Source organism: Delphinapterus leucas, chromosome 10, assembly GCF_059928025.1.
Source record: "Delphinapterus leucas isolate spDelLeu-1000000601 "Yukka" chromosome 10, BTC_Dleu_Yukka2, whole genome shotgun sequence".
Taxonomy (NCBI): domain Eukaryota; kingdom Metazoa; phylum Chordata; class Mammalia; order Artiodactyla; family Monodontidae; genus Delphinapterus; species Delphinapterus leucas.
In genome coordinates, this window is record NC_143138.1 from 40,228,098 (window position 1) to 40,246,380 (window position 18,283).

Here is an 18,283-nt window from a genome sequence, read left to right on the forward strand (position 1 = left end):
GTCATGTGTTTATAAATTAAATCATTTTTATTTATGATTTATCTTAAACACTAGCAGCTTTTTAAAAGAATCACTTTTTAAATCAAGGAATTGATTTTTTTTTATTTTAAGATTATTAGGAGAACCGAATTTAAAGGTTAGCTCTCTTACTGCAAATAACTACTCCTAAATTATCTTTCAGCTGTTGTTTTTAAACGTTGGAAGTTAAAAAAAGATATTTTTTTACTCAATTTATCTGTCTACATTATCACACATAATTGAATGCTACACATTGATAAATAGTTAATTCAGTGGTCTAATGTGGAGATTAGAATCTGCCCAGTTAGAGACTATAGTACTGTATTTGAGCTGGTTTCTATTGGAAACCTGAGTAGAGACTGAATTACTGGGATAGGAGCCAGTTGCCTTCTGCTAAATGAATTGATTCCAGATGACTCTTCCAAAACAGATGTATTTGCTTTCCCATCCAGCTCCACATTCCAGGAAAGGATTTTTAGTCATCAGGAAGTATATTCCGTTGACTCCAATACAGTTCACAGTGGCTTCAGCAAATACTAAGTGCAATCCTTGCCTCTAGAGACTCCTCAGTCTTTAAACTACCAACAGCCACTGGACCTGGACAGGTCTAACTTATCTGGCTAAAGTGCCACTTAACAGCTTCCTCTTAATTCAGTGAACTTACAAACGCAAACTGCCTAGTGCAGAGCTTGCTACACAGGAAGTAAATTTAAGGATTCTGATTCTAACTTATCTCCAAGGGACCCCATGTGGCTCAGTATTAAAGCTAAGTTTCCAGGTTAAATCACAATAAATGTAACTTGATTATATTTAGTTACACTGACTAATTAATAGACACGTACTTAGACTTAAAAAAAAATAAAACTTGCCATATGCTGTTTTCAAACACAGTAATACTGAATGACTAAGAATGAACGGCTGGAAAAAGATATATCAGGCAAATACTAACCATAAGAAAACTGAGATAGTAACTATAATATCAGGCAAAACAGAGTTTAGGTGAAAAACATTAAAGGGACAAGAGGAACATTTAATATTGATAAAAGGAACAATCTGCCAGGACAAGATAGCAGTCATGAACTTGTGTGTACCTGGCAAGCTCTTCATCGGCATAAAGCAAAACTGACAGAGTTATGGGGAAAAGCTGACAAATCTCCAGCCATATTGAAGACTAAAACATCTCATTTAGAAACTGATAGGAAAAGTAGCAAAAAAAAAAAAAAAGGATTGAGTAACAATTAATAGGGTTGATCAAATAGTTATATTGAGGAATAATCTTGCATCCAAGAAGAATATGTAAATTTTTAAGCACACATGAAAGAATTATAAAAAAGTAACCCTATGTTAAGCCATAAAAGAGGTATTAAAAATCCCAGAGCATCCATAATATAGACTATAAAAGAGGTATTAAAAAGAGGTATTAAAAATCCCAGAGCATCCATAATATAGACTATACATACTGTGATATAGTGCAGTAAAATTAGAAATCAATAAAAGAGCCAGCTTGACAGAGAAACATACTTGGAAACAGAAAAAAATGTTCTAAATAATCCTTGAGTTAAAGCACAAATCACAAAAACTAGTAAGCAAATAGAGCTGAACAATCATGAAAGTTCATATCATGAAACTTCATATCATGACCTATGCATGCAGCTCATTCACTTTGAGCCCTAGATGATTTTATTAGAAAGCAAAATAGACATTAAATAAACTAAGCAGTTAATTCAAGAAACTAGCATAAAAACAACAGGATACTCTCAAAGGAAGTAAAAGGATGAAAATAACAAGGAAAAGAGCATGAATTAATGGGGGAAAATAGAAATGATCAACAAAACCAAAAGTGGGTTATTTTTATTTGTCTAATAAAATAGACAAACCTCTCACTGAATCCATAAAGGAAACAAGAGAGAAGGCAACAAATAAGCAATAAAAAAGGAAATAACCACAGATATAATAGAGATTTTTAAATTAAGAGAATGCTATGAAAAGCTGCAAACAAAAAAATTTGAAAACTTCGATAAAAATTTTCTAGGAAAAACTACCCAAATTTACTTAAGAAAAATTAGAAAGCCTATATGTAGATCATTAATCCTTATAGAAATTAAGTGGTAATCGCCAATCTCCCCAGCAAAAAGATTCCAAGATCAGACGAGGTGAATTTTACCAAAACTTCCAAAAATATATATTCTTACCTTAAAGAACTATTCCAGAGAATGATAACTACACACCTCTTGTAAGGCAAGTATGATCTTGATTCAGCAAGCAGCATACTTTTTCTATAAAGGGCCAGATAATAAATACTTGAGATATAGAAGCCATATGGTCTCTGTCACAAATGTTCAACTCTGCTGTTGTAATGCGAACACCCTCATAGACAGTACTTAAATGAATTACCGTGGCTATGTTCCAGTAAAACTTCATTTACAAAAGCCGATGGAAGGGCAGATTTGGCCTCTGGGCCATAGTTTGCTGACCCCTGATCTTGATACTTAAAAGTAGAAAGAACAGTAAATTCTGAACTATGAACATGGATATGAAAATCCTAAGTAAAATAACAGCAAATAGAATCTAATGCTTTGTCAAAATATCATACAACTGGGTTATCCCAAGAGTACAAGGATAGTTCAGTCTTGGAAAATATGTTTATGTAATTTACTTCAGTAAGAGTTTAAAACATAAAATTATCATCTCAGTAAATGAAGAAAAATTATTTATTAAAATTCAGTACCCTTTCATCTTAAAAACTGTCAGCAAACATAAAATAAAAGGAAATTCCTTAACTTGATAGAGTAATAAAACCTACAGCAAACGTATTTTTGAAATTTTCAAAGCATTCCTATGGCAGACAGGAATAAGACAGTTATGATTGCTATCATGCTGCCATTTGTTATTGAACTGGGGTCCTAGCCACTGCAGTAAGACAAAAATAAAGATTCAAAAGGAAGAAGCAAATTGTCATTATTTGCAGATGGTGTGACCATTAATTATAAAAAACCAAAGAAACACAATAGAAACTAGTAGAACTAGTAAAAGCATTTAAAAAGGTTACAAGATAAAGGATCAGTATGCAGAAACCAGCAATGTTTCTTTAAACAAGTGATAATCAACTAGAAAATATGCAACTTTAAAAAATATACATTATTCACAATAGCAACAAAACTATACTAAAACTGAAATACCTCGCTCTAGACTAACAGAGTGCAGGATCTTTACAATAAAAATAATAAAACTTCATTAAAGGAATTTAAAAAGACCTGAATAAATGGAGAGAGTCTATTCTTGAATGAAAAAACTAAATATTGTAAAGATGTGAGTTTTTCTCGAATTAACACCAAAATTCAAAAATAAAAGTAAACATCCCCGAAGGATTTTTCAAGAGATCTGAAAAACTGATTTTTGAAATTCGTGTAGAAGAATAAAGGTGCAAAAATGGCTTTGAAGTTTTTGAAAAAGAACAGAGGCAGAGACTACCCTTCCAGGTATTAAGATAAAGCTATATTAGTTAAAACCATGTGATATTAGTACATAAATTAACAACTATATTAGTAAAACAAAGTAATATCCATGGGACTCTTCTGGCTACTTGGGAATAAATTCCCAAATTTATTTTGCTGGATCATAGAAAACATACGGGAGACTAACTTTATGCCATGGGGACGGGGACATGTTTCTTAAAAAGACATTAAACACACACACAAAGGAAAAAAGAAGTAAAATCAGCAGTGTCTGGTAAAAACATGTTTAGCAAAGGACATTCAAAAGTAAAGATAAAAGACAAATGCCAGATTGGGAGAAAATATTTACCACAGAGGATAAGATATAAATAATTTCTGAAGATCATTAAGATGGTCAATGAACACATAAGAAAAATGGATAAAGAGTATAAATTCCCAGACGAAGAAATCTGAATGTTCATTAAACATAGGAAAAGTGCACGATTTCAATTTTAAAATTATGCATTATAATTTTACACTCACTATATTGACCCACAATTTTAAAAAAGCTGATAACAAGCACCAGTGTTAAAGAGGAACAAGAGGTACAAGGTACAAGAACTTGTATACTGCCTCTATACTTGGAGAATATGTCAGTTAGTTGTTGCTGTAAAACAAACTATCCCAAAATTCATTGGCTTAAAAAGTAAGTATTGGCTTCCCTGGTGGCGCAGTGGTTAAGAATCCACCTACCAATGCAGGGGACATGGGTTCGAGCCCTGGTCCGGGAAGATCCTACATGCCACGGAACAACTAAGCCCATGTGCCACAACTACTGAGACTGTGCTCTAGAGCCCGCGAGCCACAACTACTGAGCCCGTGTGCCACCACTACTGAGCCTCACTCTAGAGCCCGTGCTCCGCCACAAGAGACGCCACCGCAGTGAGAAACCCGTGCACCACAATGAAGAGTAGCCCCCACCCTCCGCAACTAGAGAAAGCCCGCACACAGCAGCGAAGACCCAATGCAGCCAAAAATAAATAAAATAAATTAAATTTTTTTTTAAAAAAGCAAGTATTGCTCACAAGCCCATGGGTCAGCTTCGCGTGTCAGCTGGACTACTCACTTATCTATAGCCAGCTCTGCGTTGAGTTGGCAGCTGTGCTGATCTTGGCTAGGCTATCTCACTTTGGAGGTCAGCTGGCTGTAGGCTGCTTTGTGATATCCTCAGCTGAGACTGGTCTTTCATCCTTTAGGAGACTAGCTCACATGGCAGTGGTAGAGTTCCAAAAGAACAAGTGGAAACTGTAAGGCCTCTTGAGGCCAAGGCTTGGAACTAGTATACCATCCTTCTGCATTTTGTTGGCCAAAGCAAGTCACAAGGCCAGGGGTGGGAAAATAGATTCTATCTCTTGATAGGAAGAACTGCAAAATTACACTTCAAAGGATATGGGTACAGGGAGTTAGTTCCCTGGTGGTCCAGTGGTTAGGACTCCGCACTTTCACTGCTGAGGGCAGTGAAACTAAACTAAGATCCCACGAGCTGTGCGGCACAGTCGGGGGAAAAAAAGGACATGGATACAGGGAGAGAATTGCAGCCATTTCTGCAGCTGATCTACTGCAGAGAGCAACGTGATAATAAGTGGGAAAATTGGAGGTACTTTTACCCTGTGATTCAGAAATTTGACATTTAGTTATAGATCTTGAAGAAACTCCCACACATGGTAAGTAACAAGGATATCTGTAAGAGAAGTTCTTTTTTTGGCAATTTTTTTTTTTCGCGGTACGCGGGCCTCTCACTGCTGTGGCCTCTCCCGTTGCAGAGCACAGGCTCCAGACGCGCAGGCTCAGCGGCCATGGTTCATGGGCCTAGCCGCTCCGCGGCACGTGGGAGCTTCCCGGACCGGGGCACGAACCCGTGTCCCCTCTATCAGCAGGCGGACTCTCAACCACTGTGCCACCAGGGAAGCCCGGCGATGTTTTTTATAATAGCATGACTGAATGTCTACCAACAAGTGAACAGATTAATAAATTGTGATAAATTCTTAAAATTATTGATCAAGAGTTAGAATGAATTAACTAAAACCACATGTATTAATATAGCTAAAAGTCAGAAACATGATATTGAAGAGGAAAACGTTTCAGACTTTATAATCCTTTTTTTTAATCAAGTAGAGAAGCATGCAGGAAATACTATATACCATTACTAGTGGATATATACCTAAGTAGTAGAAGTGTAAAAACATACAGTCGAATGATAAAAACCAAATTTAGGTGAGTAGTAGTTATTTACTTCTGGCAGGAGGTGGGGAATACACAAGAGGCTTCTGTTGTACTAGTGGTTTTATTTCATAAGAAAAAAAATGACATAGAATGATACGTTACTATTTGACAAAGCTGGTTAGTGACTACCTGACTACCTGAATGTTTATTTTATTATTTTCTTTACTTTCTTGATATTTGAAATATTTCATTTAAAAAGCAAAACAAAAAACCTTGGGATGGGATTTCAGTGGACTTAAAACTGTCTTCTCATCTACTTCCATCTGTCTTCACTGTGATTCTTTCCTTCTGTAATTGACAAGTTTGGTGGATACCAGAAAGTTATGTGTATTGAAGACCATATATTTTTGTTCATAGGTTTCCTCATATAGACACTTGCATTAGAGTTGTTCCCCTGAGCTCCTTTTGCGCCTGGGCTTATTGCTTTAATAGAGGAAGATTTTATACTACAGCTCCCTGAATGTACAGAATTTTTCTTTTGGGATATGCAATCTTCCTCAGAGAGCTGCCATTTAAATCAAGGGAAGTAGCAGGAAGCTTTCAGATACAGGTGCCAGCATATCTGACTAAAAGTGGCTTTAACATCACTAATTATTTTTCTCACGTAAGAGGTCCAGGGGTTGGCCATTACCCTGTTGCTTCAGCAGCTCAGCCGTCAGGACTTTGGTTCACTTCTTACTGATTTTCTAGGCCTTACCCTTATGATCACAAGATGACTGTTGCAGTTCCAAGTTTCAGGTCCCCACCTGACAAGCAAGGAGGTATAGGGTTTCTTTTTTTACAGCTCTTTTTATCATGATGGGAAATCTTTTTTAGAAGCCTCCAAGGAACGTCCTCTCAGGAACCACTGACCCAGAATTGGGTCATACACAGCACCCCTAAACCTGTCACTGCAGAGGGCAGCAGAACTCCCTATGTGGTTCCAAGTGTGCCATAGCTCTCACCTGAACAGAATCTGAGTCTTACTGGTAGCAAGGAGGAAGGGAGAATTCTTGTGGACTAGACAGCCATCTGTGTCTGCCACCATATCCACCTGAGAGTGTAAAAATTGGTTTCAGAAGGTGATGGTCCACTTTATGCCCATCCGAACTAAGCAGCAAAGCCAGGGATCTTTGTGGTAGGAGATCATTTTAGGGGCAGGTTCAAAGGCCCATCACATCAGTGCCTCTGCCTATACCTCAACTAGACACCCCGGGAGACTGCTAGAGGGAAAGAGGGGGTACTGGAGTGTCCCTGGTCAGTCCAGCCCTTTACAGATAAATATAGGTTTGGCCAAAAAGTTCGTTCGGTTTTTCCTGCAAGATGGCTGTAGTAGCACTTAGTTATCTTTAACTTCATTCAAAACAATTTTGTTGGGACTTCCCTGGTGGTCCAGTGGTAAAGAATCTGCCTTGCAATGCAGGGGATGCAGGTTCAATCCCTGGTCAGGGAATTAAGATCCCACATGTCGTGAGGCAACTAAGCTCGTGTGCCACAACTACTGAGCTCACGTGCCTCAACTAGAGCCTGTGTGCTGCAAACTACAGAGCCTACATGCTCTGGAACCCGTGTGCCACAACTATAGAGCCCACACGCCCTGGAGCCTGTACGCCATAACTAGAGAAGAGAAAACCCGCACACCACAACTAGAGAGAAGCCCGCGCACCACAATGAAGATCCTGCATGCCTCAACAAAGATGCCATGTGCCGCAGCTAAGACCCGACACAGCCAAAAATAAATAAATAATAAATAAATTGTTTAAAAAAAAATTTGTTAGATTGTATTCTGACAGCTGTCATATCAGCGTGCATTTAAAAAAAAACATCAAAATTGGTGAATTTTGTGTAGCCATTTTAATATTGAAGATGGAAGAAAAAAGCAACATTTCTGGCATATTATGCATTATTATTTCAAGAAAGGTAAAAACACAACTGAAACACAAAAAAAGATTTGTGCAGTGTATGGAGAAGGTGCTGTGACTGATTGAACGTGTCAAAAGTGGTTTGCGAAGTTTCATGCTGGAGATTTCTCGCTGGACGATGCTCTGCAGTCGGGTAGACCAGTTGAAGTTGGTAGTGATCAAATCGAGACATTAACTGAGAACAATCAACGTTATACCATGGGGGAGATAGCCGACATACTCAAAATGTCCAAATCAAGCGTTGAAAATCATTTGCACCAGTTTGGTTATGTTAATTGCTTTGATGTTTGGGTTCCACATAAGCTAACCGAAAAAAACCTTCTTGACCATATTTCCACATGATTCTCTACCTAAACATAACGAAAACACTCTGTTTTTAAAACAAATTGTGATGGGCTTTGAAAAGTGGATACTGTACAATAATATGGAATGGAAGAGATCTTGGGGCAAGCGAAATGAACCACCAGCAACCACACCAAAAGCCAGTCTTCATCCAAAGAAGGTGATGTGTATATGGTGGGATTGGAAGGGAGTCCTCTATTATAAGCTCCTTCCGGAAAACCAAACGATTAATTTCAACAAGTACTGCTCCCAGTTAGACCAACTGAAAGCGGCACTTGATGAAAAGCATCCGGAATTAGTCAACAGAAAACGCATAATCTTCCATCAGGATAACGCAAGACTGCATGTTTCTTTGACGACCAGGCAAGAACTGTTACAGCTTGGCTGGGAAGTTCTGATTCATCCACCATATTCACCAGACATTGCACGTTCAGGTTTCTGTTTATTTCGGTCTTTACATAATTCTCTTAATGGAAAAAAATTCAATTCCCTGAAAGACTGTAAAAGGCATGTAGAACAGTTCTTTGCTCAAAAAGATAAGTTTTGGGAAACCCCAATAAAGATGTTAAAAAAAAAAAGTTTTGGGAAGATAGAATTACAAAGTTGCCTGAAAAATGGCAGAAGGTAGTGGAACAACATGGTGAGTACATTATTCAATAAAGTTCTTGGTGAGAATGAAAAATGTGTCTTTTATTTTTACTTAAAAACCGAAGGAACTTTTTGGCCAACCCAATACTTCCAATCTCAGTAAAACACCCCAAAAGGAAAAAAGACATTTGTGTTTTCTTCTTTTTAAAAAGTAGCCAGTTACTCAGGTAATTTTTGTCAACTAGACCTCAAGTATTAGAATTGATACTGTATACTTTGAAGTTCAAGAAAGCACTCATCTGCATATGGTTGAATAATGAAGGGCAGTAGATATTTTATTTGGAATTCTTACTACTAGCTAAGATGGGCTTTTAAATAAAGACTTCTCTGGATTAGGGGCTTTTGACAATACAGACAGAAATTGTAACTGCTTTCATATGATTTTTAGAAAAACAGGTCTATACCAGTAGCCTGACGGGACCAAACTTACATATACCCTGAATCAAATCTTATCCCCAAATGTCTGAGCCAAATAACTGTCAGATGTGACCCTGACACCTACCCCATCCTGCGTGCAAGAATCATATGAGAGGTAAAAATATCTCTCTCCAATTGCTTGTGGCAGCATTTGAGAGAGAGCTAGGATATGAAAGTTGGACTGTGGAAGATTGTGAAAAAGTAAAATGGTTACAGTGAGCTCTGTCTCGGAGAAACTTTGCCTATGAGGAATCTTCCTCTTATCGGCACTGTGGCTTTAAAGAACTGAAATCCATTTTCTTACAAAAGAGGAGCCTCCTCCTAAGAAAACTGCTAAAGCCCAGTTTTAAAAACTGGTAAATATAGGAATATTTCTTTGCTTTTTACCATAGATAACCATTGGTAGAATCACCTTAGATAGAATTCTCCCAAGTAGATCTTCCAAGATAAAACTTGAAAGAAACATTTAAGAAATAAAACTAGTGCTGAGTTCGTGCCCCGGTCTGGGAAGATCCCACATGCCGCGGAGTGGCTGGGCACGTGAGCCATGGCTGCTGAGCCTGCGCGTCCGGAGCCCGTGCTCCGCAACGGGAGAGGCCACAAGAGTGAGAGGCCCGCGTACCGCAAAACAGAAAAAAACAAAAACAAACAAAAAAAACTAGTGTTGATTAGAAGTGATTAATTAGAAGTGAAAAGGCCAGTGTATTTCAGTGTACGGATGACAGCACTATTTGATTTACTCTAGACTATAAAAATGCATCTGTTTCATTAAGAAAAATGTTTTTATACTTTGCCCAACTGCCTCTGACACAGAGTAAATCATAGATACATGTTGGTGTTGAATGCAGAAATTACTATAATTAAAAGTTTTAAGTAAATTGTATTGTCATAATATTAAGTTGATTTATGCCTTTAAAATTTGGAGATTATTTCCTTTTCTGCATTTTTGTTTTCTTTTAAGAAAAGTAAATAATTGAACAGTAACTGCTGAAGATAACTTTCTCCACTTTGCAGAAGAGAAATGTGAATGATGTCTTCTGTGAACCTCTATGAATCTTTCCTTGTGCCGCCTCCCCTCCGCCAACCCACCACGGGCCTCCTTCCCCCAAAGCCTGATGGCTCTATTCCCAGGTTCTGTCAGTGGAGGCCTGTGGCAAGAGCACAGGTGACACATCTCAGGAACTGATCTGAGCGTGCTTGGGCTGCCTAGGACCAGAGTACAGCATTGGCTTTCCAGATGAGGACAGCCTGCCAGCTCGTCCCACTTGTTCAGGCAGCTTCATTGGTTAATTCATGAAGTACAGTCTAGCTAGTCTTAGCTGGCTGTGGAGTGCAATTATTTCTAAAAACTTAGAAAAGCAATTTAAATAAGAAAAGGTACACACTTCCATTGAAGTAGACCAAAAGCCACATGGGGAAAAGAATGGATGGGAAAAGAATAGGAAAAGAAATAGGCATGTTGGCAAGAGAAAGGAAAGTAATTCCTTGACAGATAATTAGCAAAAATTAATTTCAAAATATAGCTCATTTAGGAATCTAGGCCTTTAAATTGGCTTCTGTTGTTTCTATTATTGAATATCTCTAAAGAACTTTTGGAGTACTTATTTTAAATTTTTATTCATTCTGTACAAACTTATTGAGCACCTACTGTCTTTAGAAAGTATATATATATATATATATATATTTTTTTTTTTTTTTTTTTTTTGCACTACGCGGGCCTCTCACTGTTGTGGCCTCTCCCGTTGCGGAGCACAGGCTCCGGATGCGCAGGCTCAGCGACCATGGCTCACGGGCCCAGCCGCTCCGCGGCATGTGGGATCTTCCCAGACCGGGGCACGAACCCGTGTCCCCTGCATCAGCAGGCGGACTCTCAACCACTGCGCCACCAGGGAAGCCCAGAAAGTATATTTGCCTTAATTTTTAATGTATTGTACAAAATAACATGGCAGTTGTAATAGAAAACAGGTTACTGCATCCCCCAGGCATTTCCAGGGAAATCTTTCCCTCACTTCTCACCCCCTCTACTCCTAGCAGAGACAGATATAAAAGGCAAAAGCTAAAAAGACTGGCTGACTCAAAGCAAAGTGGATACCTCCGTAGATCAGTAACAGAGCAGAATTGCAGAACAGCAGAGGAAAGTTTCAGCCTCCATGGCCTTGCATGGCTGGTGGTTGGAGCCCTTGGAGTAAGGGGGAGGCCAAGTACCCAATGGAAAGGACACCAGGAGCTGAGACTTTTAGAAAGATATGGGCCAACAAGAGGCACATGAAAAGCTGCTCAACATCACTAATTATTAGAGAAATGCAAATCAAAACTACAATGAGGTAATCACCTTACACCGGTTAGAATGGGCGTCATCAGAAAATCTGCAAACCACAAATGCTGGAGAGGGTGTGGAGAAAAGGGAACCCTCTTGCACTGTTGGTGGGAATGTAAATTGATACAGTCACTATAGAGAACAGTATGGAGGTTCCTTAAGAAACTAAAAATAGAAATACCATATGACCCAGCAATCCCACTACTGGGCATATACCCTGAGAAAACCATAATTCAAAAAGAGTCATGTACCAAAATGTTCATTGCAGCTCTATTTACAATAGCCCGGAGATGGAAACAACCTAAATGCCCATCGACAGACAAATAGATAAAGATGTGGTACATATATACCAATGGAATAGTACTCAGCCATAAAAAGGAACAAAATTGGGTCATTTGCAGAGACCTGGATGGACGTAGAGACTGTTATACAGAGTGAAGTAAGAGAGAGAAATATATATTAATGCATATATGTGGAATCTAGAAAAATGGTACAGCTGAACCAGCTTGCAAGGCAGAAATAGAGACGCAGATGTAGAGAACAAATGTATGGACACCAAGGGGGGAAAGCGGGGTGGGGGGGTGATGGTGGGATGAACTGGGAGATTGGGATTGACATATATACACTAATATGTATAAAATAGAAAACTAATAAGAATCTACTGTATTAAAAAAAGATATGGACCTAGGTAGGGAGAGGATGCAGATGCAGTGCACAGTAAAGGATGGGGCTCTATCTACAGTATTCACTATATGACCTTGAAGCAGGAACCCTAAATTTTCACTTTAAGACCTGGCACTGGAGAGCCTGGTGAAAGCAGCGTCACAAGTAAGCCCTTCACCAGTTGGAACGTGAATTTACTTCAGGTAAAATGAATTTTATAGCATGACCTGACAAAGAAGTTAAATATTTTCAGAATGTTCAAAACGTAAATAAAGGAATAACTTCTATTTTAAAAGAACAACAACAACAAAAATCATGGAAGGGCTTCCCTGGTGGTGCAGTGGTTAAGAATACACCTGCCAATGCAGGGGACACGGGTTCAAGCCCTGGTCCGGGAAGATCCCATATGTCACGGAGCAGCTAAGCCTGTGTGCCACAACTACTGAGCCTGTGCTCTAGAGCCCGCAAGCCACAACTACTGAGCCCACATGCCACAACTACTGAAGCCCGCACACCTAGAGCCCATGCTCTGCAACGAGAGAAGCCACCACAATGAGAAGCCCGCTCACCGCAACTAGAGAAAGCCTGCGCGCAGCAACAAAGACCCAACACAGAAATGAATGAATAAATAAATAAATAAATAAATATTTTTTTAAATCATGGAAACAGAGCTGTATGTAATGGAAGCAGGTAGATATGTAAAGAACGAGTAAAGATGAAAAAATCAAATAAAAAGTGGACCAGAAATGGATAACTCTAACCAGGATATGGCTGAAAAGACAATTAGTAAGTTGGAATAGAGTGAAAAAGTCACCTGTAATGCCTCAGAAAGACACAGATCTAAAAAAAAATACCAAAAGGCTGATGGGATAAACAGAGTATATACTACAAAGTCCTAATCACTGTGTAAAGCTGCCCCTCTCGCCTAATTCTCTGTCCATCACATGCTCTGTGCATTCCTGTCATAAAACCTATTATTTAGCAGAATTACCAGATTTTTTTTTTTTAATTTTTGTCTGTGTTGGGTCTTAGTTGCAGCACACGGGATCTTTGTTGTGGCACGTGGGCTTCTCTCTAGTTGCAATGTGCAGGCTCTAGAGCGCATGGGCTCTCCAGTTGAGGCATGCGGGCTCAGTTGCCCCTCAGCATGTGGGATCTTAGTTCTGTGACCAGGGATCAAACCTGCATCCCCTGCATTGGAAGGCAGACTCCTAACCACTGGACGACCAGGGAAGTCCCACCAGGTCTATGTTTTTATTGACTTATTCTTTATAAAGCTCCTGCCAGGTGCTGAGCTCTTTTCTAGTCATGCTGGGTACAGACAGCCAAGAACGAGTCAGATAAGGGTCTTGCTCTCATGGACTTTGTGTTCTAGCCTATTCATCACTATACCTCTGGCATCTACACCATTGTCTGGCTCAGATTAGGCGTTCAGGGTATATTGGTTCAATCAATGGGTAAATGAAGGAAGTAATTCATACCTCAAAATATCTTTTGTATGGCTATGGCCTTGATTATCTTTCTCTGTTTGGCCAGTTTTGCAGTGGTGAGAGAGACAGGGAAGAGATGAGAGGAATTTCTCTCCCTAGAGCATACCCTGCTGTTATCAGCCTGTGACACAGACGACACACTGGTATGACCCCCACAGACCTGGAGTCCACCTGAGCTGTGTCCTCTCGTTTTTTTACTTCTGTTTTACAAATTGGTCAAGAAGATTCAGAATGAGGGTTTCTTTGGTGGTGCAGTGCTTAAGAATCCTCCTGCCAATGCAGGGGACACGGGTTCGAGCCCTGGTCTGGGAAAATCTCACATGCCGCGGAGCAGCTAAGCCTGTGCGCCACAACTGCTGAGCCTGTGCTGTAGAGCCCGCGAGCCACAACTACTGAAGCCTGTGCGCCTAGAGCCCACGCACCGCAAGGAAGAGTAGCCCCCGCTCGCTGCAACTAGAGAAAGCCCGCACACAGCAACCAAGACCCAACGCAGCCAAAAATAATAAATTTATTTTTAAAAAAAAGAAAAAGAAGATTCAGAATGAGACCAGCCAGCAATGTAAGCAATGTCAATGTATGAATCTTTCTTTTTTATTTTTCAGGCTGGAGTGAAAGGGACATTGGGAAGATTAGTCGGAATTTTTGAGGTAAGTCTGTTAAAATCTTTGGTGCAATTGGTATCATATTAATAACCACGTATATCTTCACCATGGGCCATTCAGGCTTCCGTAACAAAGTACCAGAAATTGAGTGGCTTATAAACAATAGAAATTGATTTCTCATAGTTCTAGAAGCTAGGAAGTCCAAGATCAAGATGCCAGCAGATTCAGTGTCTGGTGAGGACCCACTTCCTGGTTCATAGACAGCGGTTTCTCTGTGTTCTCACATGGCAGAAGAGGGAATGTCTCTGGGGTCTCTTTTATAAGAGCACTAATTCTATTCATGAGGGTCTTCTGTCATAACCCAATCACCTCCCACTGTCCCCTACCTCCTAATACTATATTACCTTGGTGGTTAGGATTTCAACATATGAATTCGGGGGGGGCGGGGGAGAACATAAACATTGTCCATTGCAGTCTTAATCTAGGAAAGATGTCATCTTTGTTTCACCAAGTTTTCAAAACAGTGCAGCACCAGCAGAGAATAACATGCATTCTTTTTAAAATCCCATAATCTCCTCCAATCAACTAGAATTATTTGTTAGAATTATTTTTCCCGTGTCTACCTCTCTTCCTCTCCTCCCAAGATGTGAGGAGGGGTAGATAAGTGTAGAGGAGACAGAGGAGAGTGGAAGATAAGTAGCTATAGCACAAGAGACAAACAAGGACATAGTCTGGACTAGAGATTTGGAGAAAGTAGGAAATCAGGGAATAAAGATGAGCAGGGTTAGTAGGAGGAGGGGAGATGTGTGAGATAATCAGCTTGCTCACATTGATGGGACCCCTGCCCACCACAGTCTCTTCTCTTTCTGGTGTTCTAGCTAGTTAAATTTACCTGGTGCCTTTTTCTCAAGAGGTCCCAAATGCTTTTCTCAGTATTCTTGAGAAGTTGTGCAGAAAAAAGAGGGTAAAGCCTTGGCTTTGGAAGCCCAGGCAAAGAGCTCACCCTCAGATTCAAGTGTGGCATGTTTTAAATAGGCCAGTTGGTGCTATTCCATATCTGATTGTAGGACGATAAAAAGTGAAAGGAATCCTTGGGTCTAAGCTCTCTGGACGTTTACATAATCTCAGCTCTCTAAGGAAAAACTCTCTCTGTCCCTCTTTGCCCTTCAGAACCAGGAGAGGAAGCACAGAACGTATGTCTATGTGCTCATTGTCACAGAAGTGCTGGAAGACTGGGAGGACTCAGTTAACATTGGTAAGTTATCCCCAGATGGCCTCCAAAGAGCTCCCCACAATCGGCCCTGGCCATGCCATAGGTCATTACCCACAACCGCAAATGAGAGCCTGATAAAAGAAATAACAGAAGGATGTCCATTTTTGAACTTGTGAAAGGTACTATTTTGAAATGTTTAAGAGGAAGCCAGAGTTGGGTACATAGTCAACATTTAGAAATGCGGCCCATAAAAATAAGACCTGTTGATTCTAAAACCAAATTGGATCCTCCCAAGCAGGTATTGATCAAGGCCTCCGCAATGCTAGGCCCGCTGCTGGCCATGAACCTCAGGCGGGAGCACGGCCGTGGCTGTTCCTTGCAGTGCTTATTCAAACTGTTAGAGAAAACTGTCGGTTTGGTGTGTGAGCCCCTCCCTCCAGAGCTGTATAGTAGGTGTAGAGTGATGGGGGTAGTTTCCAGTTATATTCATGTTACCCTTCAGGTGCACGCGACTTTCTCCTAAGGAGCCATTTTCTTTGATCTCAGATCACTATTGCATGTATATGTCCTTTTTTTTTGTTTTGGCTGCGTTGGGTCTTTGTTGCTGCACATGGGCTTTCTCTAGTTGAGACAAGTGGAGGCTACTCTTTGTTGCAGTGTGCGGGCTTCTCATTGCTGTGGCTTCTCTTGTTGCGGAGCACAGGCTCTAGGCGTGTGGGCTCAGTAGTTGTGGTGCGTGGGCTTAGTTACTCTGTGGCATGTGGGATCTTCCCGGACCAGGGATCAAACCCATCCATGTACCCCGCATTGGCAGGCGGATTCTTAACCACTGCGCCACCAGGGAAGTCTGTATATATGTCTTTTGACCTAAAAATTGAGGTGATTTTAATGGTTGGCTCATGGTTTAATCTTTTAGCTCTGAAGGAAAGTATATTCTAGAAAAGTGTAATATTAATTTAACTTCTGTTGTAAATTGGCAAACAGATATAATTCATTTACCAAAGCCTTTCCCTTTATTGTTAGTATATGCTTTGCCATCATGCCTCTCACATTGTTGATCTGGGCATTTCATAGCTCTTCAGCTTTTAATGGCTTTGTGTTTGGTAAGAATGCAATAAACTTAAGTATAAATAAATTCAGTGGGGGGGTATTAAAAATAGACTCCTTGACAGCCGGTGCTGGGGCCTGAAAAAGAAACAGAGGTGAGTGGTGTGGCTGGCCCTGTCCTCAGAGTACTCTGTCTGGTGGGAGTCACACACCTGTGATACTGATTTTTAAGGTACCATTGCTCTATTAATATCCAAACAAGCCTTTCACCTGTACTCCCACTGCTGAGAATTGACTCTAATGAAACAATCTGAAATATGGGAATAAGCCTATGAGCCTTCCTTCAGATGAGCCTTTTTCAGATGAAAAATTGGGTCTTAAAATGTACAGGTCAGCAAATGTTAAGTGATCTAAGGTCCATTCATCTGATGGAACGTTAGGCAGCTGTTAAACGCATACTTATGAAAGCTCTACACCATGGGAAAGTGCTTATGAGATCGTGTTGGTGACTGAAAACAGGATATAGAATTGTATATACACTAATTAGAACTACATTAAAATATGAATTTGAAGTGAAAACAAAGATGAGGTACTGGTTTTCACCTAAAGAATTGGCAATGCCAAACAAAAGTTAACAGTGCTGGCAGGAGTGTGGTAAGACTGACATTCCAACACACAAAAGCAGGATTGGGGATCAGTACATCCTTCTGGAAAGCTGTTTGACAGTATCACAAGCCCTATAGTGTTCAAATTTTTTTTAAGTGTAGCATTATTTATAATAACTAAAATTGCAGACTGTTGATGTCCAATGATAGGGAAATGGTTAAGTGAATGACATTATATCCATGCTAGATATTACGATGTAATGCAACCATTAAATATCATACTTTTACAACAGAGAAGAATGCTTAAGAAACAATGTGAAGTGGAAAAGAAGCAATAACAACAGTAATAGTAAAGCAAACTCTTACAGCATGTACTCTGTCCCAGGTATTCTTCAAATGCTTTACATATTCGCTCTCACAACAGACTTGAGAGATAGGCATTATTTATTATCTCTATTTTATAGATGAAGAAAGTGGGGCCCAGAGAGGTTCAGTAACTTGCCCAAAGCTGTGCAGCAGCTCATTAGAGCCATTGATGTGATTGGAGCCCAGCATATTAGCTTCAGCGTCCATGTTCATAACAACAGCACTCCATCAGGGCCTCTGAGGATTCCGAGCACCTTAAAGCATGATCCCAATTATAGTTGCTCAAATAACTGTGTCTTTTTCAAATAAGATGAAAGAAAAGCAAATGCACTAAGGTATTAAGAGTAGTTACTTCTGGTTTATAAGATTACAGGTAATTATCTTATTTATGCTTTCTTCTGTTTTCCCAATTTTAACCAATGATCTTTTGTTATTTTTGTAAGAGAGAAAATAATGGAGGATTTTAAAACATGCATTTGAAAAAAATTTAAATACACTGAAAAGTTAATAATGATTGTGTTGAGATTATATTTTCCTCTTTTTGAGAAAATATTTTCTTTTTTGTAGATATATCACTCTTATACAAAAATTTTAAAATAACTGATTACAAGTCAGCCATCCTGGTAATTCTGGAAGCTGATGCTCATGTCTGTTTTTGCAGGAGATGGGGTTGCTGGCGGGCTTCAGGCACTTATGTACAAGCCGAGGAAGGCCCAGAGGCCCAGGAGCTCAAGAGGAAACCACTAGCTGTGGTTCTCTTTAGAGCGCAGGTTTCACACAATTACTTTCAGCTCTTCAGTTTTCAGATTTCTTACCTGTTTTCTGCATTAGACATTTGTGTAATATTTGAAGCATATAAAGTGCTTGCATCACCCTTGTAAGAAAAGAAAATAAGGAAAAATAAACTTACATGTTTTTTAAATGTTGATAACCATCG

General features: G+C 39.6%; 1 protein-coding gene across 2 annotated transcripts in view; it reads left to right on the top strand.

Annotated features, from left to right (window-relative positions):
• Positions 1–18,283, top strand: part of NUDT3 (nudix hydrolase 3) — a 107,860-nt gene that overhangs the window by 81,083 nt on the left and 8,494 nt on the right. For both annotated transcript variants that reach the window (XM_089918865.1, XM_022581643.2), the window contains 2 exons: positions 14,116–14,160; positions 15,286–15,370. In XM_089918865.1, the coding sequence (XP_089774991.1) occupies positions 14,116–14,160; positions 15,286–15,370 (130 nt within the window). The remainder of the gene's footprint in view (positions 1–14,115; positions 14,161–15,285; positions 15,371–18,283) is intronic.